Source organism: Mastigoproctus giganteus, chromosome 10, assembly GCF_048544385.1.
Source record: "Mastigoproctus giganteus isolate SK-2022 chromosome 10, ASM4854438v1, whole genome shotgun sequence".
NCBI classification, from domain to species: domain Eukaryota; kingdom Metazoa; phylum Arthropoda; class Arachnida; order Uropygi; family Thelyphonidae; genus Mastigoproctus; species Mastigoproctus giganteus.
This window is the reverse complement of record NC_143584.1, coordinates 143,370,218-143,394,870: the sequence shown is the minus strand read 5'-3', so window position 1 is coordinate 143,394,870 and position 24,653 is coordinate 143,370,218. Positions and strand designations below refer to the sequence as shown.

Below are 24,653 nucleotides of genomic sequence, written 5' to 3'. Positions count from 1 at the left end.
TGTAGAGATGCTGGAACGAGTACAGAGAAGGGCAACAAGATTAGTGAATGGAACAAAGGGGTGCTCTTACGAAGAAAGGCTTAAGTTTTGCAAATTACAGTGTCTGGAGACTAGGCACCAGCGAGGTGATCTGATAGAGGTGTATAAAGCCTTGGATGGTTTGAGCATGCTAAATGCTGATGGGATTCTTCCACTAGCTCAGAATAATCAGTCCACTAGCTCAGAATAATCACCTGAGAGGGCATAAATTCAAATTGAGGAAAGACAGATGTAGGATAGACGTGCGGAAATTTGCCTTTAGCCAGCGGGTGGTTGGTTGGTGGAACAGACTTCCATCCCTTGTCGTGGAGGTTGATAGCCTAAATAAGTTTAAGGCTCAGCTGGACAGGTATTTTGAACGAACAGAGGGGTGAAGTGGAAGTGGGTTTTTTTTTTTTTTTTTTTTTTTGGCTGATGCTGCATAAGCTTGCTTTCTTGCATCAAATGCCTCTACTAATGCTAATCTCACTTTAGAAAGGATGTAGCTCTGCTGAGACGGGCGAAGAAAAGGGCAACCGGATTGGTGAAGGGGAAAAAATGGTGCTGTTACCTAGAAAGGTTTCAATTCCGCAAACTGCAGCGTCTGGAGACTATGCACCTGTGGGGTTATCTCATTGAAGTGTTTACGGCCTTGAATGGATTGAGGAAGCTGAATGCGAATGGCATTTTTCCTCTTTCTAAGACTACACATATAAGGGAACATAAATTTAAGTTGAGGAAGGATAGTTTCAGGACAGATGTGCGGAAGTTTGGCTTCAGCCAGCGGGAGGTTCATTGTTGAAACAGATTTCCATCTGTTGTGATGGTTTGAATAAATTCATGGAGGAACTAGACAAATTCTTGGAAGATATTGATGGGTAAGTTATATATATATATATATATATATATATATATTTTTTTTTTTTTTTTTTGACTGATGCTATATAATTTTATCCGAAATTATGAAAATTAAATTATTTTAATTCAACAGATAGCTAAAAAACTTATGATACAAATAACAAAATAATTGCTATTAATTATTCATGAATCGTAACCAATTCCCACTTATTACAGATCAAAATATAATGCTTTTATGACAACGCCTTGGCTGATTAGACTACAAAATATTCACACAACTTCAAAATTTTTTTCGAGATTATTAATATATTATAATGCCTTTCTTTTCAGATCTCTGCACTGTTCTCGCCTTCAAGTTCACCGCAATCTGGTGGTAGCGCTGATGTCCCATTCCATACTGCTGATAATGATCTCTCTACCTGTTGCCCTTGGAGAGCCTTCCCCTTCATATAGAGAAGTGGTAACGTATATTTTCCCCCTTATTCCACGATGATTTTATAGAAACGATGATAGAACACATGTCTCAAAAAATTATAAATGGCGTTTTTTCAAAAATCCTTAATGCGAATACCACTGATTGCAAATTACATCATCTTTATGAGAACCCGCTGTGTTTATTACAATCTGTGTGTGTGGCAGATGACACTGTTTAATAATTAATATTTAAAGATTATTATGAAATTTCATAATGAAAGCGCGATTAAGCTTGCCAAAAGGACAAATATGTTACTAAACAGAGAACAGCTGGGCTCCCGACAATACGTGTCGCTGTTCGTGACACAATTAATCACTTTCCTTTGAATTTTACGTGCTACATCTGGGTTCGTTTTCTTATTCCCAATTCAGCAAGCATTCATTATTAGATTTCTAATTAAACTGCTTTTGGAATGAACTTTTCACGGCATAAACCGGAAATTCAAGTTTTGAAGCTATTTTGAATTAACTGTAAGGTGTCATGATGTGTCAGTATCCAGTCTATAAATATGTGTGTGTTCGTTATAACCCCGAATTGCATGTTTGCCGTACAAAAATCAAAACCTTCGCCCGAGATCAGTATTCAGCTCAGAGTGAATAAACCTCACTACATTCCTTGCTTCAATGACTGGATTCGAATCCTGACCTTTTCCAAATGAGTACTTATGCTACCTGCCTCGAAAAGTGGACCCCCCACCCTTTTTATTTTAGATGCTTGCTGCTAGACTGATGAAGGAAATGTCACGTGGCAACGTACGAGAACCCATTTATATATGGCTGGCATAGTCCAAGCGTTCAGAAATGGAAAAAGGAGGATTTGCATTTGTTCATTTTAATTCTTTTAAATATTGTTAATTTTATTTATGTACATAACTATCTGTGTAATTTTAGTTATAATAGAGGATATTTTCTCCCACATCACGGAAGTGATACAAAGGAAAATACTCCACACTAGTGATTCCTGTGAAATTGGATTGCATGCTTTCAGCTTCATAACAACGTGCTGTAATAACTTCCACTTAAAAAAATATAATAATAATAATAAAAACGCCAGCACCAAGACGAAAGAACTAATTAAATCTCTTCCTTTACCCGACCTGCCTTGCATTTATTGGATCTTCGAGTTGTTGTTGTTATTGGAGTGGTACGGCGCATCGGCAGATGAAGGCCATTATGCGCCAAACAATGGTAGGAGATATTAGATGTTACATGAGTATTATGTGGGATTTAAGCATTATATTGTCATAGTATTTTATTTTTCTTAGGAAAAGATCTTCGAGTACAGACGTAATACAAATCCCAACAGCTTCCACTTGAACATCAGTGCCTTCTCTATAGCAGCACATTGCTTTAACTTGTATGATTATATATTGTTACCTAGCTCCTCATGAGTATGCGTGGGACGAGGAGACAAAATTTGTTCAGGTTTATTAACAAGATTACCTAACAGAATAGCAATACTGATTAACAAAACATTATGATAGCTAAAAATTAATTTAATTTGTGGAACTAGTTACTCAGCAAAAGCGTTAAAGATCATGTGACGATTCAAGCATAGAAAATATTTCAGATGGGCTAATTAATGAAATGAATATACTAAGGTCAAATGTCATCGTAAAAACAGTTGGTAAGACTAAGTGGAAGGCTCAAAGTAGTAGCATGGTGTGCTCTATTGACAGAGGAGTTCCACAATGCAAGAATGAAACTCAGTCAAGTGAGTCAATGACAGAGAGAGAGAGAGAGAGAGAGAGAGAGAGAGAGAGAGAGAGAGAGAGAGAGAGAGAGAGAGAGAGAGAGAGAGAGAATGATTTTGTAGATGAGCGGAACTCAGTGATAGGATCATCGCGTTCTCAATGGTGTCAGATGAACTTGTTACAGAGTGCCATGTAATCCTGATGATGAAAATCGATGCGCTTCCGAGAACATAAAAGTCCGATTAAGTGTTTCAGAATGAACTCCAAAAGATTCTTATGTTCTGAAAGGTACTTAAAGATGCTGTGTAAAAACTTTGGGATATAATCTTTGTTCCACGCGCAGCAGTTTTAATCCGTCAGAATGAGCGGAATTTTATAGTTTTTGTACTGCATAGTCCCGGTTTGGAAGTGCGAATTAAGAAGAAAGCCATAAAAATAAATGGAAAATTATACAAGTTTCATCTCCCAGATGCTCACAACAACAAAAGTAGAGTTTGTCGGTATTACGACCAATATGTGTTCCGCGATAACACACTTCCAATGAAAAGCTCCTAAACAATGTTAAAACAACTTTTGAAATTAGGTAACTGGTCTATATCTTCAGTTTTTCTTTCAGTTATCACGGTAAAATTCGTTTAATTATGTTCATTTCGTGTGGCACGCCAACCTGAAGTCTCATGAAGTTGAAGAATATCCCTGTCCTTTCAGTTTGATTGTTTCTGTTAGTCTTGTATTCATCAGTCTGATTGCCTTTCTTTTGTAAGATGTAGTTCTTACAAATATAATAGAAATATCTATTTAGCTAAAATAAATCCAGAAAGGGCAATGGAAAGTGAGAATTAGCATTAATGTCCGAGTATATTTAGGTTTAATGTAAATAAGGTTAAAGTTTGAAGAAACACTGGATTTGTGGATGGGGAAGTTATAGACGTATATGTTAAATAGCGGCTAAATGGAAACAAGTAATTTCGAGTAATATAGACAGTAAACAGTGGTTTGCTCTCTATATTACTCGAAATTTGAGAACAGGCGTGAAAGGGTTGCTGAGGGCAAGAACAATAGGACCGTGAAACGGGATTTACGAAGCGTCTCTTTTGATCTAAGCCACCGTTAGGAAGTAATCAGGAAATTAGTGGACGTCTAGTGTTCGTGTCAAAAGAAAACGGCGTCAGGGTGACTGATATTTGGGTAAAGTTCGATATACTTAGCAGAGATGTGAACACGAAAATGAGTGTTTTTCAGGTGATTCAGCAAACATGAAAAGGTCATACTACAGTGTGAAAAAAAAAAAAAAAAAAAAAAAAAAGAAATTTCTAGAGAAGGGTTGGTTTGTGCGCTAGGAAGACAGCTGGGGTGAGTTGTTTTAGAAAATAGGAAGGAATGAAAAAAATTAAACAGTATGGGGATTGGTTGGAGTCCTCGGGGGGAAGGCGTTCCAAACTTGAGGAAAAGAGTAAAGTTTGGGGGGGAAAAATTTGAGAAAGTGTCTATTTTGTATCTGACATCTCTGTGGTCGAAAGGATCGTGAGTTTGCGGGTTTGCGAGTGGGAGTAGATTTTTTTTGGTGGTCAGAGTTCACATCTCGTGGTAGCAAGATGAAGAAGGAAAAGAAAAAGAAAAAACGTGAGAGAAATGGGTAGTGAGGCGTAGAGGATGCTAATAACTGCGGACTGAAAGTGATTATGGTTTTTTAGAGGTATGGAAGAGTGGGAACATGTGCGTTGAAAGTTGGGCAGATAAGTAAGCCAATAAGAGAAAGAAAGCCCAGTCCGGCATCGGAAGGCAGTGATAGTGGCCAGTTGTGATAATGGCCAGAAGAGAAAGAGCCTATACACTTGTGTTTAGGGTCCGGCCCGTTGAAAAATGGCCAGTTGTGCAGATATGTGAGCCAAGAAGAGAAAGAAAGCCTGTTCCGGCATCGGAAGGCAGTGTGCCCAAGAAATGGAAGAACGTCTGTCTGCCACGAAGGAAGCCTGAACGCAAGGTAATTGGAAGTAGCAGCCATTTCAGAATGTAAGTCTGTGCCTGTTTTTTTTTTTTCTCGAATCCTGAAGTCAAGGACTTATAATCTAGCTCTGTAAGCAATTGAGTGATAGCCCCTTTAAAAAAGGAACATTCCTGTTGTATTAGGCTAAGAGATATAACAAAATATATAGAAAGCGTAATAAGAGTTGAAATGAGTTTCACTGATGTAAGTGATAAAAATTGGTAATGGAACAGAATGATTGAGTAATAATTGATGATTCGTAATGAGTAAGATACAACTGATACAAACTGATGTTAATAATTTGTAAATTGAGAATAGTTGATGAGAGAGAGATAGTGTATGTATTTTACTATAGTTATATGGAAATTGGTATGCTTGTATGTAATTACTGGTTTTTATGTAAATGATGTATATAATGCTCATTAAAGGTTTGAAATTTTTATTGAAAAAATGTGTCTTCAATGTCCTGCTAACACCCGATTTACACACCCTAGAATCTAGAATTTTCTGTGAATTGCATCAGATTTGCGAAATGTGGGGTGGATTAGAGACCTCAGTAGGGTTCAAATTAAATCAAATAATAAAATTTTCTCCCCCCCCCCCCCACTTTCAATAATTCTCGTTTGTATCATCACCGTAGTTGCCCTTATGAAATACAAGGCCCTACCATTAATACCTGGTCACGTCCTACCGAAGTATCATGTATCGGACACCGATAAATATGTTCGTAGGCTTTCGAGGAGAGAATAGCACGATTGTGAACGATAAGATGACACGATCAACAGAACTGAACTTCCAGAGCTAAATGATAATAAGATACCACATAAACAATCGTTCTGTACGTGACATTTCAAAGGCAATGAAGACCCCTCGGTCGAAGATTGGTGATGTGATCTGCAAATGGAAGCGCACTGATGCCGTCACGGAACTACCAGAAAAACCTCAAAGCCAAAAGAAAGTGACAAGAGAGCTCTGCAAAAAAGCATCCGCTCGAAACGCAGTTCGGTCGATGTTGTCGCAGCGCGCACATACATAGGCCCTCGGTGAGACGATTAAGACCCATCACGACGGTCACACAGCCGTCCAACAAGCCACTAACACTCTGCCTAATGCCACAAGTGGTAGCATTTTCAGAACCTCTCTCTCTCTCTCGTCTGGTGTAAGGCCTACCGAAATTAGAAGTAAATTGTAATTAGATAATACAGTGGCCTTGATCCCTGTAATCTCACAAAATAAAAGTCGTCACCATTAAGCCAAAATGTTAACCTGTGCTGCCGAATTAGTCCAGTGGGTTAAGTACTTCCCTAAGAAATAAAGGTCATGGGTTCGAATGCTACCTTCGGTATAAGTGTTGCGACTGTCTAATATATTTTTGAATGTGATGTGTAAATAGTACGGAGATATTATTTCAACAATGGAATCGCCTGAAAAATAAAATACATGCTCCTGTACTATCTCTGTACTCGTAAAATGAATGATTTTATAAGTTGAAAATACATAGTAACAATGACATAGTTTAAGAAATATGTAAAACAGAAAGAAGTCGGTGTTCGTAAATTGTTAATAAAACATAATTCATAAATCCGGCATCTGCTAGTTTTTTTTTTTATTTTTATTTATTTTTAAGTCCAGCTAGCCTATTTTCCCACTATCCTTGTACGGTCCACGACCCTTGGAGAAATATTCAAAAAGTGCTGGATTTTTGAGTGGAATACCTTCGCTTCCTTGCATATTTTGTCTATTGCAGTACCAATACTAATATTAATTAAATATAGAAATATTTTGTAATTTAATTTCTGAAAACTTCTTCATGAACATTTCTTACCTTTAGCTATTATTAATAGGAGAGCTTTCAAGAATACCACGGCATAGAACTTCATGATTCAGACTGGAAATTCTGCAGGCGATTTCCCAGTGGGCATGTAGTCAAAAGTGATTGTTGTCGGTGGTGATAATAAGACTAATGAATCATTTTTCTGTACTAGATTCATGGAGTGTGACAACCTGAAATTAAAATACGGTGCATTAATAGATGAGACTGAGTCGCTGAGAACAAGAGTTAATTCCTTGGAGCAGAAGAAAAACGAAGATTGATGCAGCCAATGATATGTCAAGGGATTAACCACTTGATTCTTATGAGTAGAATTTTTGACTCAATAGAAGATTTTTTAAGGGAATTCAGTTATGGGAGAAACCGGGAATATATTTTAGGGGGAAAAAAATGTGCACTATAAGTAGAATATCTGCACTGGGCAACAATTGAACGATGTAAATAACAAATTTTCAGGTCAGAAAAGAACTAATGGGATTTTATAACTATATTTAGGTACTAATGACATTAAACGCACTCGGAAGAAGTTTTCGTTGACAAGCAACCAACCATGTTAAAAAAAAAAAAGTCGTGAGTTAGGGAAAAATGTAATTCTGCTTGCACCTATTGGGACATGATAGAAGGGATTTTATAATGCGAGTCTCGATTAACTCTACGCTTCAGGGAAATTTCTAAAGCTTTTTCTAATAATTCGAGCCATTGAACTCAGAAGATTTTATAACTAACGTGATCGTGGAGAATCACAAATAATTTCATACAAATAAATTCGATTAGTGAACCGATTTAATTCGTATTACCTGTCTATTTATATCATTGTTATTGCTGATTTACCAGATTGGTTTTACAGATCATCAGTAGTTATTGTTGTCATAAATCGATTTTTTTTAAAAAATTTTATATATATTTTTTGCTGGTTTTATCTGATAAATTTATTTTTATGTTTACAAATACGCGTTCATGAGCCGAAAAACCCGCAATAACTCAATGTGAAAACCTGCTCCCACCACCTGAGATCTGCTAAGTACAGACCCGATCAAAGAGGCTTTTGAAAATCCCTCCAGTTTGTATATTAAGTATACAACTGATTCACTATGCATTGACCGCTCTCTGTATAATTAAAATATAACTTAATATGTTGTGATTGATTCCTGTAGAGCAGGGGTGGCCAACTTAATTTGTGATGCGATCTACTTTTTTTTCTTCAAAATGTGCCACGATCTACCATCTCAAGAATTTCATTGCAAACGGTTAAAAAAGTTAATCAACACATTGAAAAATGTTGTCTTTAAATTTAAATACAATTCAGAATTCTTGTTTTAAATTCATACGTATTTAAATTTTTAATTTATACGAAGTTTGTGTCTTCATGTCATCTGCTAAGCTTTCAAAATCGGGAATATACTCTGATAAGGCGAACCGTAAAGAAACTTTTGCATGCAAGTCCGTAAGAATAGAGCGATTTTCCGTCTTTTTTTTTTTTTTTTAAATACAAAAAGGCCAATTCACATAGATATGTGGAACTAAAACAGGAATTGAAAACTTCACTGAATTTTTTTACATTTGGGTACTTTTCTCGGCAAACATATTTCCAAGTCTTTTTCTGATGATTGGCTTTTAGGAAGATATCGTTTCGCAATGTAATAATTTCATTTTCAAGTAATATTTTCTCCATGTAAAAAGTCTCGGCAATTTTTTTATTCAATTTGTTTCGTATCTAAGTCGACATTAAATGGATAAGAAATATATTGAACAATGTCTTCAATTGTTTCAAAGTCATCCAAAACTTCCTCAATTTCAGAAACATTTCTCACTATTAAATTCAAAAACAGGATTTTTTGCAAATGAACTTTCATATTTGCAAAATGATAGTTTTTTTTCTTTGAGATCCTTAGCCAATGTCAAAAATTGATATTTATATGCAGAAATATTACTAATCATGCCACCCACGTTTATTTTTTCCTTGTAATTCCAAATTCAGATCACTTAATTTACTGGTAAAATCTGCCAAACAAGCCAGATCACACAACCACTCTGTAACTTGTAGCTGCTGATAATCATCTCCCCTTTTATCAATAATTTTTTTTTAAAATGTCATTCAGCAAATTTCGAAATCTCTGTAGAAACTTACTCCAATTCAACCACCTCACATTTGTGTGTAATATCAGATCCGGTTCATTTTCATCGAGTTGCATTTTGAAAAGTCTCCTTTGAAGAGATTGTCCTCTGATGGAAGTCACGATTTTGAAAGCTATGTCCATAACACTTAGAATTTAATCTTTTCTTGGCTAACACTTGTTGGTGGATGATACAGTGGTAACTCAAAAAATCTGGGAATTCACCATCCTTTTGATGGTGAATTCCCAGATTTGGAATTCACAATGCGATGAATCCGTTAAGATGGTCCGTCATTGCTTTGGCTCCATCTGTTGTTATTGATACGAGCTTAAATAGTGGTAATTTAATTTTTTCAATAACATTTTTGAATGCGTTAAAAATATCAAGACCTCTAGTTCTTCTTTTAACGAAACCATACCCAGCAGTTCTTCTCTAGTGGCAGAATCATTGAAAACCATTCGAATAAAATCAAGCAATCGAGCTGTATCACTGACGTCTGTAGATTCATCCAGTTGTAAAGAAAAAGACACACCACTAGCAATATGAGCACACAATTGTTCGCTCAAATTTTCACTCATTTTTTTCGATGCTTCGCATCAAAATGATTGGTCCACTTGACATCGATGGTTCGACTGTTGATGATCCTGCTCAGATAGCAAACAAACTGAATGAGTATTTTGCATCTACATTCACACGTGAGGAATTATTACAATTTGAAAATGGAAGAAGGTTATCAAATTGTAGCAGTGTGCTTAATGATTTTGTAATAACTGAGAGCAAAGTGGAGGAGAAATTGTTGAAGTTAAACATAAGAAAGGCACCTGGGGTGGATGGGATCTATCCAGTTATTTTAAAGGAGGCGGCAAAGCAACTAAGCAAACCCTTAGCCATAATTATGAGAGCATCCTTGGACTCAGGGGAGGTTCCCACGGACTGGAGATGTGCAAATGTGTCCCCAATTCACAAAGGTGGATCGAAGGGTGACACGAGTAATTACAGACCAGTTAGTTTAACTTCTGTTCCGGGTAAAATAATGGAGTCGCTGGTTAAAGATGCATTGCAGGATCATCTAGACAAGACTGCAGCAATAATTCAAACACAGCATGGGTTTGTTAAGGGAAAGTCTTGTCTGACAAATTTGATTGGTTATTATGATGTGGTCACAAAGGAACTGGATGCAAAAAATAATTTTGATATCATATACTTGGATTTCAGGAAAGCTTTTGACACTGTTGCGCATGGAAGACTACTGTACAAATTGGAGCAGAATGGTATTAAGGGTAAGTTGCTACAATGGATAAAAGGATGGTTAAGTGGGAGAAGACAGAGGGTGGTAATCAATGGGTGCTGCTCTTCGTGGACTAATGTTATTAGTGGAGTCCCACAGGGTTCGGTGTTGGGTCCACTGTTGTTTTGTGTATTTATCAATGATATTGATGAAGGTATATCAGGCTTGGTATTGAAGTTTGCAAATGATACAAAGTTGGCAGGGTTGTTAATGACAGTAATGGCAGTGTGTTACTGCAACAGGATCTAGAAATTTTGGGCAGATGGGCTGAGAAGTGGCAACTGAAGTTCAACCTTGACAAATGCAAAGTACTGCATATGGGTAGAAGTAACCCCAGAGAAACGTACCAACTGTGTGGTACTACACTTAAGGTGGTAGAAAATGAAAAAGACCTGGGAGTAATTGTGCAGTCAGATATGAAGTTTTCTGAGCAGTGCAGACAGGCTTCTAGGGCGGGTCATGGGGTTTTGTCAATGATATATAGGAATTTTGCTAGCAGAGAAAAGGAGGTGATTGTCCCTCTATATAAGGCAATGGTCAGGCCACGCCTTGAGTACTGCGTACAGGTCTGGAGGCCTCATTTTAGGAAGGATGTAGATTTGCTTGAGCGTGTACAGAGAAGAGCAACACGATTGGTGAGGGGAATGAAGGGATTCTCTTACCAAGAGAGGCTTAAGTTCTGCAAATTGCAGTGGCTGGAGACTAGGCACCTGCGCGGTGATCTGATTGAGGTCTATAAGGCCTTGAATGGGTTGAGCACGCTGAATTCTGATGGGATCCTTCCACTTGTTCAGATTACCAACCTACGGGGACATAAGTTCAAATTAAGAAAGGACAGATGTAGAATAGATGTGCGGAAATTTGCCTTTAGCCAGCGGGTGGTTAATTGCTGGAACAAACTTCCATCTTTCGTTGTGGAAGTTGATAGGTTAAATAAATTTAAGGAGGAACTGGACAGGCATTTGGAGGGAATGGTGTGATTTTTTTTTTTTTTTTTTTTTTGGCTGATGCTGCATAAGCTCCTACACTTGCTTTCTTGCATCATGTGCCACTACTACTACTACTATCACAATATTTCGAGATAATTGCAGATCTTAAGAGCACTTTTAATTTCATTTTTGTTCTTAAAAGTTTCAAAAAGAGAATCTGTTTTTTCTAAAAATGCGTCTTTGATGAATTGACCATCAGAAAATAGTTTGAATTTTTTTGTAAGAAGATGACTCACTTTAAATGATGCTACAGTTCCTGCTGTAGATTGTAAATTAGGTGTCATGAAGAAATTTTGTTGTGCGAATAATCTGGATTTAAGTTCTTTTAATAAATTCCAAATAGCAAATGCTTAATGTACGGTACTCACCTTATACAATCTGCAATAGTTATTAGGGTTAATTGATGGCTAAATTTTGGGTCGAATAATTTAAATTAGTAAATTAAAAAATGAGATAAAAATAAGTTAAATTTTGGGTTATTCAACCCAAAATTTAGCCATCATTTCACCCTAATAACTATTGCAGATTGTATAAGGTGTATTAAGCATTTACTATTTGGAATTTAGGGCGCCTCCGTAGCCAGGTGGGAAGGAGCCGCAGTGCGTAGCACACGCTTCTTGATTAGACCGGGGTTCGAGCCCGTTACCACCAAGTACGGAGGATGCGGAAAGGTCAGGGAATGACCACCGAATATCCCGGAGCAATATGGCCTTAGTTGCTAATGCTCCTAAAAAAAAAAAAAAAAAAAAAAAAAAAAAAACAATTTGAATTTAGTCTAACAATCACGGTATTTTAAGAACTCTATAATTTCTCCTATTGTTCTTTTAATTTATCTTTTCTAAGGTCACTATTAGGGGAAAATCCGATTGATATTTATCATAAAGATATTAATATCCTTAATAAATATTGAAAGCGGTAAGGGGGCCCAACATGAAATGCACTTCAACGCCTTTCTAAATTTCCTTTTTTGAGTCTAGTCACGGAAGCATTGCAAATCAAACAACAACATTTTTCTTTTATCATTACAAAAAAGTATTCTAGTTCCCACTCTTGATGAAAACGATACGTTTTACTCTTTTTCGTAGTATTAATTTTAAATCAAGGGATATTAAATTAACGTATAAGTACTGTCCAGTTATTAATATTATGTAAGCTAAATAAGAATTCGACACATACACTATGCTCTCCACGACATAACTGCATGAATTTTCACTAGACCACAGAGTAGTACTCTGTGCACTAGACAAGCCTAGCTGCTGCGCGGCGACAAGAGTAGTCACGTGGTTCAACGGATTTGTAATAAGTGCATGCAGTGGGGTGCATAATAATAATAACATATAGATTTTGACTAATCTATTTTTTATATATGTTCAAAATTCGTCGTGATCGACCGAAATTAAAGCCGCGATCAACTGGTAGATCGCGATCGACTTTTTGGCCACCTCTGCTGTAGAGGAATGACATAATTTATAATTCATCTACTATATGTTAATGCCAGAACTCACAAATCGTGTCTACTATCGTTAGTCTCTACTAAATAGAAAGTTACTTATCTTAAAGTTGTTACTGCCCTCGTTACTTATTGTATAGCGCATTTAGCATCTAAGGACATATTGCACTGCGTCTGTTATGTCTCTACAAGAGTGCATGTGCTCACAGACTGATATGCATGTTATGCTGGGCTGGAAAACCCGCAATTATGGTGGACCCGAATCCTTCCTCGTGAAGTCTGCTAACGACAAACCCCGATAAAAGAGGACTTTAGGAATTCCTCCAGTCTCCGATGGGATTCTAACTCTAAACGGTACAACTCTCAGTGATTCAATAACTCAAGTCACTTCTTTGCAGCGATTAGAAACCACATTAATCAGCCAAAAGACTCGTTTTTCCAGTCAATAATTGCATCTCAAAGATAACAGTATTATCCGATCTGTTAAGATAGTATGAAGAATTTATTCTAAGTAAGCAGATAATAAAAAAGATTTTAAAAAAGCTACAATGGTTCAAATAAAGCATTCCTTCTGAAATTATGATAAACAAGACAATATCTTTTTTCATCCCATTAAGTAACGCATCAAATTGATAAAATTAAATTTACTATAGTGAACTTTTACAATCGGTCATTTTTAAACCTATTCTTTCAAAAAGAAAAATCTCACTCATGAGGTCTCAAATTAAACACTTTTATGCACATAAATATTTCTGCTAAATGTAACAAGTGACACTTGAAATGTTAACTGCTACTTGTAATCAAGCAACTAAAATAAGCAATAAAACTTTTTTGCAAGGTGTTAATTTACACGGTTAAAAGATAGCAAATTTTCAATGTGAGTGCTAAATTTCACTCTTTTTTTATTTTATTTTATGTATCAAACTCACTTCCTCTCTGCACTGAATCTGGCTATTAATAACTGATGCTATTAAATAGGTAATTCAAAGAACAACAATTTGATACGCAATATCGAATATTAAGAGATAATAGTGCCTGTTTTCAAACAAAACGTTCAAATTTGATAACGCTTGCTTTCAAATAGGCTATTGAATGAGAAATTTTCAAAGTTTAATACTTGGTGTTTTTAGTGGATATTGATCTCTAAACTTATCCAAAGTATGTTTAGTTTAATAAACCAATGCTGAAAGAAATAAATTCTCGTTACAACTAAAGCAGGAAGAAAGAAACAGGTACCTCAAGTTCATGCTATAGAAGTGAGTGACTGATAGCGTCTGTTCTATTTCTTTCTGTTATAGTCCATGGCTGAAAAAATTTATATGAAATGCATGTTGTGCAACAAATATTTTCAAAGTACGTACAATTAACTCTGCGAAAAGAACATCTTTAGCAGTTTTGCTAATCTCTCGTTCTGCAAAGAATGTTTTAATTACCTTTGAATACTGTGATTGAGGCGGACACTCGCGGAACTTTTAACCAAATTATCAATAGCATTTAATCAAATTAGCTACATGTTTGTTAATATCCAATGAGTTCCACCAGTGGAGGACAGAAGAAAGCACAATGAAAGAACTCTAACTAGCACGCTAAAGCACAGTCTGACTCTTTATTACAAAATACCGCCACATCGGTGCAAGTCACTACAATATGTTGGGCAATTAAGTATCTTTTATTAAGCATCGCGTCTCTCAGAAATGGTAATGAAGAAACCAACCTGTGGCATCTTGGACGGATGAATGCTCGTGCATTACACCATGCAGAATTAATCACCGAAGAAATTCTAATATAACAAACAGACGATTAAAGAACTGCTGCTGAGTGTACTGATTAAGCACTAAGTTATTCCCCTCACGATGAACTTTAATTACGATGTATTGATTGCGGAACCCATCGTTTCTCTAGCAGGACAAATACTGCTCAACAGTAACTTAATTACACTGTGTGATACTCATTAAGATCAACTAATTACCTGACCAGAAACCCTCCCCCAGATTGACAATTTTAATTACCCGCATATTGATTGAGATGAGCGATCTCTGTCATCGCTGTACAGAACGGTTTCCAGCTGCCGCTGTGTACTTTAATGAATTCATCAACACAATTATTATAATTGTTACACAATCTAAATATGATAGCCTTAAGTATGCGCCCTTGGTAAATAATCGACATTACCCAGTAAAACTAATTTCCACAGCTTGAAACAGCATTTTGAGAAAACTTTAAGAAACAACACACTATCATAAGTTAATTCAGCGAAACATTTTTTCACTACTAACATTCATTTAAATTGTAACACGGCTCAAATATTCATCGATTGCTTAATCTCTGCATTAAACGTTTAATCTATTAGTTAAATAGAGATTTAACTTCAGCAATTCTTCGGCACTGATCCGAATTTAAATGAGGAAACACCACAGTGATTAAAAACATCACTTTAGCTAACTAAAGTTAATATTTACTATTCTACGTGAAATATAAAACCCTATAATTACAATAAGTCCATCACGTTGTCATAACTACCAGCATTACTAGTGACACGATAAGCGCTAAATGTTGCTAATACTGTTTCTAGTTAAAGAGAGTGCATATTTTTATCGTAACCCAAACAATAGACATGATCCATTTAAATTAAAATATAGCTTGTTTTACAATAAGTATGAGATTACAGATAACTGAATCTTAAATAACGCACCACTTGTCCTTTTGATGTAAACAATGTTAAGGGATATATTTACATTCAGTAATTCAATGTATAAATTTTCGTAAAGCAGTTTCTGACAAAAAGCATTAAAACAACAAACTTTTAATGGTTACTTGGAGTTCAACAGATCATTTTGCGAAACAACAAGCTTACAGTCTTAACAGGCTGTAAAAGGATAGCACTTAGAAAGGCTAATGCATGATGCAAGTGAGTCATAACTAAATGTAAACAAATGACACTGAGATTTCAAAGGCAACCTTTTCGATTTAAAATTCATTTCCAATGTTTAAACCCTGTACACTCTTTATGTATAAAATAGTTCAAGTTTCTCTCTTTTCTTTTCTTTTTTCCAGGCCCTCCAAAGAAGAGCTAATCTTCAAAACATGCAGCAAAAACTACTGAAATCCTTCATATTAAGAATATTAAAATATAAATGATTTAATTTGAAAAAGGATTAAGTCAGTAATTTTTCAAAAATTACTTATATATATTACTGTTATGAAAATGCACCATTACAAAGTTTCGTTTAGTTCGAAAAGCGCATAAGTCATTTGGCTAAGACTGTTTTCAAAATAAACGCAGCGGGTTTCCCTAGTGGTTATCTGTAGGTGTCAAATAATTAAGTATTTCCGTATATTATATTATTTCCATTTATTAATCTTGATTTCACCCCCCCCCCAATACAGCCGCATGCCTAGAAGGGTGTACATCAAAAAGTGTAATAGATTATATAATTATTTATAAGGAAATAATTAAGCTGAGTTTAACACTGTTTAATAAGGAATAATTGAATTTAAATAGTGTTTTGATAATGCAGTCTATATCGGAAAGTAGGCTGATCTAGTTTCTAGTTTATCTTTCAAATGGCTACATCAACTTAAAAACAAACAAACAAGTAATGCACTGATTATTTCCTGAGCGTCCTATTAAACGATTTGGGACCTTCGTTTTGGAACAGTATCTGATCAACTCGTAATCCCCAGGGGCTCATGGGCTAGGCACAACCAGGGTCCTGAATTGGATATCATTCTTCTTCTTCTTCTTTTCTCTCTCTCTCTTTCTCTCTCTCTCTCTCTCTCTCTCTCTCTCTCAGGGTAACCTGGAAATTTTTTTTTTGCAGGTGAACTGTATGGCTAATAATAAGTAATAATAAAATAAGTTGAATTGATGGCATTAGCACTCACTGCAAATCGGTGTTACTAAGCAACTCTCTAGGATTTTCTTCCTATATTTACCTCGACTTGGGGCATTATGGCATAAGCTGCCAATGCGCCACAAAAAAAAAAAATAAATAATAATAAATAAAGTCAAGCAACCAAACAATCCTATATTTCTTGTCATCGATTAGCTTGTTGCGGTTAATTTTCTGAGTGCTGAAGCATTCAATTGTGTTATAAACAGATTTCCAAGGTAGGCAGGTTGGCCAGGTTGGCAAGTGTCAACCTATATTGTTGTTTGTCGCTCTAGGGGGGGGGGGCTCACGAGGCTGCAATTATTTCTTTACCTTAGAGAAGCCATATCTTAGTAGTTGATAGTTCGTAACACTGATAAAATGTTTCTCAAGAATTTAGATTTTCTATGGGATCTTATTCATATTTTCAAGCAATATGGTGAATGTGTTTCCTCCGATCCTGTTCAGCCACCTCATTATCCAGTACACAATTCCCAGGAACTTCTTTTGAATACTTGATGGAGGATTGTCATGAAAGCTGCATAGGTTCTCTTTTTTGGTATGGATGAAAGATTTCATCCCAAATGAGACCAATATCCGTTTTGGATGAAACCTCTTTAACTTTGTTACCATTTATTAGGTGATAAATATTATTTCGTGTCCTGATAAATCCTGAATCATCTCCAAATAATCAAGTAGACTGATTTGTGCGGTGGGGTATTTTGATTTATTTCTTTGTTGTTTTTCCGAACACTAGTGGCGAAAAGCAACTTCAGGTCACCGGAATATTATAGTGTTTTTATTCAAATTTTCTTAAGATATCTTGTTCAAGTGAGAGTTAAATTAAAAAGCCAAACAAGAGAAAGAGGAATTCGGAATCCTATTAAATAAAACAGGAAAGCGTCATGGGCACAGCCGTATATTAATTATTCAGGAAAACAAGTCTCGCCTAGAAAAACTGTAGACAGCTGTTCTTTTAAATATTTAAACCCTTTTGAATTTTTTTTTTTTTTTTTTACATTTATGTAGAAATCCTTGAGGGGAAATTCAAATCTACATTGCATTACTCCAAAATCAGTACTGATGCGAACATGGCGGCTAAAATTTTTCAAGAATTCGCTTCCAGTTGAATTACATGAGAAAAAGAGTATGTAAAAAATATCAAAGGTTACGTCCTCCTGTCAAGTATAATGGCTGAAAACTAGGTTTCTTATACACTAGATTGGTTTAACTTCGGCCTTTTGACTTCCTCAGATGGGAGGTTTCGGTGACTGTTCGTCTTTTTCAGCATCCAGAAATAGTCGGCCATCATACTGATATTCCATCCGCCTTGGTACCTTTTCCATTTCTTTTATATCCTGATGGAATCTCCCCCCCCCCACACCCCCGCTCTTCACTTAAACTACCTAAATTTTCAGAATATACTTGAGATGAGAGTAAAAGTGTACCTTACTGAAAGTATGCCATACTGAAGTCTAGTTTTCTGAATTCTCCATCATGTCACTCACTGTCGTGGCATAATCTGAGTGTTTATTATTTCCCAGAAAATTGCATTCTACATTTTTAAAACCCAGTCCAAGCGTCTGCTCTTTCAGTTTGGTTCACGGATCGTTCAAATACAGAGAGCATAGCAACAGCTTTCAAATTTGAGGTCCAACAAAAATTCCTGCTTTGATTTTTTTCGTATGTAAGCGATGGGAATTTAGTGAAAACAATAAGTGAAACAATTTTCTTCTTCATTCATGGTTTTGACAATCTGTTTAATTAAACCTAGTTTTATATGTAGAGGAGCTTAGGGCCTTGTTCTGATCTACTAGTGGCTCCTGTTTGATATTCTTTGAACCTGGTGTCAGAGACTGTCTTTTTGGCCACTTTTCTTTCTTAATGTTCACCTCTTGCTTGACTATCTCACTCGCATAGAAAGTAAGGAATTTTTGCGCAACCAAGTTGTTGGCCGAGTAGCAGACCAATAACTTTAAAATCTTCATATGCTAGCCAGCCATGATCACTGTACCGAATTTTTTTCAAAAGAAGCTAAACGTTTTCCAGAGCCAGATTAAGGTACCGGATAGCAGGGCTCCTGCCCGGGGCGCCATTGTTTAAGAGGCACCAAAAACAGAAGAACAATAAGGGAAAAATACATATATCCTCAGTAAGGGGCGCCGAAAAATCATTCTGCCCGGGGCGCAGAAATACCTTGGTCCGGCACTGACGTTTTCATAGTTTTCTTTTAAGTGTGCTGAATGGGCTACAGGAATAGATGCATAGTTGTTATCGTTATGAAGTAGAACTAAAAGGATCAGATAATTTTAGCTAGTGGACCATGGAGAGGTACCAGTGCAATCATGTTTCATAGCATATTAGGAAGAGTTGAACAAGCTGGATAGTCGTGAAACTGCTCTAGAAATATATGATACATGCAATTTTCTGCATTGTGATAATGATCTCATTAAAAAGCTCTCCTCGGGTGGCTGCCATGAGCTATACGAAATGCGTCAAACCATTCATCGCGTTGAGCAATCCATTTTGTGAAAGGGATCCTCTTAATTATTTTGGTAATAGCGCTTTATCAATAATGTAAAATTCCTCATTTCAAATACCACGTGATGTCTTGCCCGGGCTGAACTTGTCAGATACTGCAGACAGGCATGGCAGCAGTATTTGCATAATTGCTGCGCACAGCGTCAATTTCACTCTGGTTTCACTTTTTAGAACTTTTTCATGAGTTTTATTTCTGAATGACGGATATCGTCCAGTCTAAATTTTATTCCGTGTTATTAACATTTTCTTCTACAAGCCTTCAAAGTGATGCAATTTAATTAAAACGTTCTCTATGTTAATTATTGGCGATTAAAACAAAAAAATGAAAGAAATTTTGCTTTTCATAATAAGACCTCTTTAATTCTGAAACAAGAAAAAACGAAATACGATTAATTTTAGACAAACAACAAATAAATATTTATAAATTTTGAATTCGGCAGTAAATACGTTGAAAAATTACATTTACCCATCTAAAAAGAGTTTTCATATAAAATATTTTTACATTTGCTTCAAAATATAAAATAAAATTACATAAACATTAAGACAAAAACTGAACACGTCATAACGATCGGAAAGCCACGTAATCGAAGGCGCAAAATCTTTCGATACTAAGGGGATATTATTGTATCATCTAACAATTATGAAATGGGATTAGCATAAAATTGAATTATTTTTCTTTTCATACATATTGATGACGATAGATTTGCAGCTTAAAACAATTAATTTTCGGTTTGTACAGCGCCAATGCAACCAAGGAAGAGTTCGTGTATACATGCGCGCATACGTGTGTCCACTTGATCCGCAGGATTAGCGAGAGAGAGAGAGAGAGAGAGAAAAAATTGTCCTTCTCCAATCTATGGAAGTGGTTCGACAGCTCCTTTCAAAATAGATCACTTTTTTCGTCAAAAGCAATTGCTTTTGGTCTTATTCTCTGAATCAGCCACAAGGAAAATAATGGAATAACTTTGTTACATATTCCCAAAACGCTTATATTTGGTACCATACAAACTAAAATACGCAATGCCGAATTATCTAATTGCACACCACTCGGCTGCAGTAATCTCACTGTGTCAGTTTTATCATATACTAGCATCCCAAGAAATTTCTGTTCCATGATAGTTTGGCCTATTCGCTTTTACAAACTGTACCCCTTAACCCTGGGCTTCTTCTCGCCATGAAGGGGTTGTACGGTAATATTGTTCACTTCCTCTCATTGTACAATAAACTGTTTTTATTAATCTCAAAGTTAACTTCCGTCCTTTAGTGTTATTTTTGATGCCAGTTTCCATGTCTGAAGAATAAGTATAAGTCTTTATAGATAGGAAACTCCTAATAAATTCATCCTTTTCTGCTATGCACTGTAACTATCTGCTCTTAATGCAATTTGTGTTGGTTTTTTTTAAACATTTTTTGTTCTCAAGAAATTGAATAAGTGGTTAAAAGCTTTTTCGCGAAGAAATGCTATTATTTAATATAAAATATATCGTGAATCAACCCCACCAACCTACTTCTTAACTAGCATAAAACACATGCATAAAGGTGTCATATGGTGTGATAAACTAGATGAAACTTCAAGTAGAAAAACAAAGAATAGAAATAGGAAAATCATAAGACCCTGCAAAGAAACATAAAAAAGCCCTAACAAACGGGAATGTTGGTATCTAATAAACTGATCCAAGCGCGAAAATTCCAGAATTTTTCGCTTCTTGGAAATTCCAAAATAGGAAACATTAAATTCTTTTCTCACGTTAAATGCTAACCTTTTCTTTTTCTACTGTCATATATGCACTTATGAGAATGAATGAAGTTAGTTATTCAAAATTCTCGCTTTTAGTTTTTTTTTTTTTTTTTTTTGGTAGTTGTTGGGGCATCGGCTTCGGTGGCCATAATGCACCTCCCAAGGTTTTTGTAGTACTTTGATCCAAGCCCGAGGCGGGATTCGAACCCGCGACCTTTGGGTTGCCAGGCAGGCACTTTACCCACCCGGCTAGCCCGGTCGGCTGTAAGTATTGAATCCTGAAGTAAGTAAATTGGCATCGTTTTAGCTGTATCTCATATTTGTGAAAACCTTCACAACGTGTTGCCATGATATTGAACTACCTCGAATAAGTAAAGCTTCACCAATGGAAAAGACTGATGTTACTCATTCTCGGCGGATACCACCACCCAGACGGCGCCGGTTCCAGGCTTGTTGGCTTCTCCTCGGTGGACGGGTAGGTACCCTAGTGTTGCAATAAGTGACAACTCAGTTATGAAGGATAACTTCACAATACAGAGATGGCGAATGGTACACAATAGTATAGACTATGACAAATATTGGGTTAAAGCCTCGCATTACAATAAGATTCACTGAACACACAAGTTAGTGCAATTGCATCATTTTTGTACGTAGTGAAAATAATGCATTTGCGCTAACTCGTAAGTTCAGTGAATCATCGCAGCAGTGTGAGGCTCTAGACCAAAATTTGTCATAGTCAAAATTCTCAGATAAGACGTTGTCGTTGCACACCAGGGAATTGAATCATTTCAGGAATGTAATCACTTTCAAAATCTCCTTTAACATAACTTCCTCATGATGTTCATTCTGCGATGCAAAATTCTTTACGTTTATCATTTTGTATTTTTAATCTTCTTACTGAATTAAGAGAAGGATGGGATATTTTATGCAGATTTCATTAAAAAAATAAGGTTTGGATAAAGTGTCGTAGTGGCTTAGCAGGAAACAGCAAGGTCCTGAGGATGGCATTTCATTGTCCTCGGGAACACATTCTATATATGCTCAAAACCAAGAATCTCTGAATTCAATATTTGAACATAATTTTAAAATTTTGGAAAATCAGTACAGTATTTACCTACAAAGTGTAACAACGTAATCACTGGCTTTAGCTGCCTACGCGAAAGTGACAAGAAATCTAATCCAAAGACGATGATTTAATTTAGGATCTTTTATACAGAGTTAATTTTGAGAAAACTTCAAAAACTGCAAATAGCCTGTCTCAATGGAAGCAACCACTGCATTCATTCTCAAGCAATTCTCTCCGTCCATGTAACTAACAAATGGCCTCAGCAATATTCCGGATAGTAGTGTCGATAATGCTACAACGCCCTTACTTGTTCCGTTCTTATCTAACGTCACGATTAAGGAATCGTCTGTAGAATGCACGTAGGGGACGACGAATCAAAGGAGTTGTTAAGTGATACTCATTCATCACTTTTAAGCCTTCTCTGACAAAAAAAGCACAGTGCTTGCGAAACCGCAGGGAGAGGGGAGGATTAGGGTTCTGGTTTTAGTCTATAATGCATTGCTGGCAAAGTACAAGTAAAAGCTGAGGTAATAGATCAATCTTTGTACAGATATTTAATTTCGGTTTGGAAGCAGCTATTCTACAGAGATTATAATAAAAAAAACGTTGAGTTATTGTTCAAAGAGCAATTGGGACTAATATAGTTTCAAACTGCTTGCATCATCAGGTGTAACTGTAGTCAACTTAATCTATTTTAAACTACCCTTACCGTGAAATCAGTTGTATTATTGAGGTAAAAGTGATAAAGATTCAAATATAAAAATCTCACAGATATACTTTTAGCAGGGCAAGTTATGGATGCATAAAACCTTAGGATTATCAACGCTTGCAACCGTTCATTCACGTATTTCAGAAAAAAACAAAATTTCAAATTCGGTAATAACATCTTTTTAGATATTCTGTAGTTTTCTGTCGCAGCAGGGGAGAGGGTAACCGCTTCAGTACATCTCTATTTGCTATACATTCGTTTGTTAACGAGTGCCTTCACATAAGCTATTTTATTTAGCTGTATTCAGTATACTTATATATTCCGTTTTAAGGAATTTCTTACATCATAGTATAGTGTAATGATCAGTATCATTATAACGGGACCAACAGTATTTTATGTTAAGATGCTGTTGGATTCCACTATAATGACGCCAATCCCATTTCACAGTTCCACTATAATGATGTGGGATTCTATCCCACAGTTCAACTGACTGATATTTAAGCCAATAAAATTGCACATTTTATAGAAAACATGGCGTTATTTCATCACATTTTCATAGCAAAACTCGGCCATTCATATGTAACAAAATGGCTCGAAATTTATGGCTAGTTCATTTACTGACTTCCTCACATATCCTCTTCCCTCCTTCGTTCCCTCTTGACAGTATTGGTGAAGTATGCTGTTTCTCATTATTCCTGAGGAAACCATTTCAATCCATTATCATTTGCCTGATATTCCAGAGGTCATCGTACGAATAAATCTCGTGCCTGCTTCTCGTGTCAAGTAATTGCAGATGCTATAGATCCCGTAAGATCATCGAGGAGATAGCCTCCGCCAGCTGGGCACACGTATTCCAGGCTCTTGGTGTCTACCAAAGCTCACGTTGGGAATGCATTACATATGAGATATTTTCAAGCTTTAACTAGCTCTTCTAGCAGTTCTCAACCCTTAACCTAAGTAATTGATTTGGGTCACACTACGATAAAACGACGAAATGCGCCTACGAGTTACGAAAGTGCTTTTAACATCTGTATTTCCCTTATCTTGGAAAAGAAACTACAATAGTGACAAATTAAATAAGGTTGACTCTCACTCAACTGCAAGGAAGAGAGAAGCAGCTGTTAAATAAGTAACTGGCTATTTGAGACCAGCTGAGCACCTTGAAAAAACCTGTGAATTATTTGTGGGTTATTGTGAGAAAAGTATGTTTTCAGGAGGTTACGTATCCAACAAAGATAAAGTCTCTGATGAATATCGGTAAATCTTTTACCCGTGAATTTATAGAATAGAATAGAATCTTTAATTGCAGCATGATATACATACAATTAGTCCCGTCACGGCATGGTGGTGCCAGGGGTTAACAAAACATATTTACAAAAGAGATACACATGAGAAAAAGATAAATCAGATTATTAACAAAGCACAGTTTTACATTTTCAGTTCGACGAGGATACCCTTCCTGTATTTTTTATTATTGACCACTTCTTGGAGGTCCCCGTCGATGGCTTGCAGTGAGGGCAGCATTTCCTTTGGCAGGAATCTGTCGGTTAGTACTAGCCGGTTATGGTTTGCTAGCAGCTGTGCTGAAGACCGGAGATAAGGGGGAGGAATGCGCCAAGAGCAGTGATCCCAGAAGTTCGGCTCTGTAATTTTACCGGTGGCCATCTTGATGGTGAACAGCAGCCTTCTTTCTCCGATGTAGGACCGGAGCCTGCGTAGGTGAAGAGCTTCTGCTAACTGCGTTGATCTGAGAGCTGGGGGAAGGTGGAGTTTGCTGTTGGCCCATTTTAGAAGCCAGAATTCGGCAGAGAATATTCTTTTAATGTTGGATTCGGCGGCCGATGCCCATATCTCTGAAGCATACAGTATTGTCGGGTAAAGGATTGATACGATGTATCTTTTTACCAGTTGTGGGTCGGTGGTGTGGAGCAGCTGTTGTTTGGCGACCCAGCGTAGTGAATTCAGCCTCGACTGTATGAGGTTTATGTGATCGTTGAAAGATAGTTTGGAGTCGAAGACGACC

At 36.4% G+C, this 24,653-nt stretch overlaps 1 protein-coding gene across 1 annotated transcript in view; it reads left to right on the top strand.

Moving 5' to 3' along the window:
- Positions 1–24,653, top strand: part of LOC150079332 (corticotropin-releasing hormone receptor 1-like) — a 370,784-nt gene that overhangs the window by 152,398 nt on the left and 193,733 nt on the right. The window contains exon 5 of the mRNA XM_090382673.1: positions 1,207–1,336. Within this exon, the coding sequence (XP_090238799.1) occupies positions 1,207–1,336 (130 nt within the window). The remainder of the gene's footprint in view (positions 1–1,206; positions 1,337–24,653) is intronic.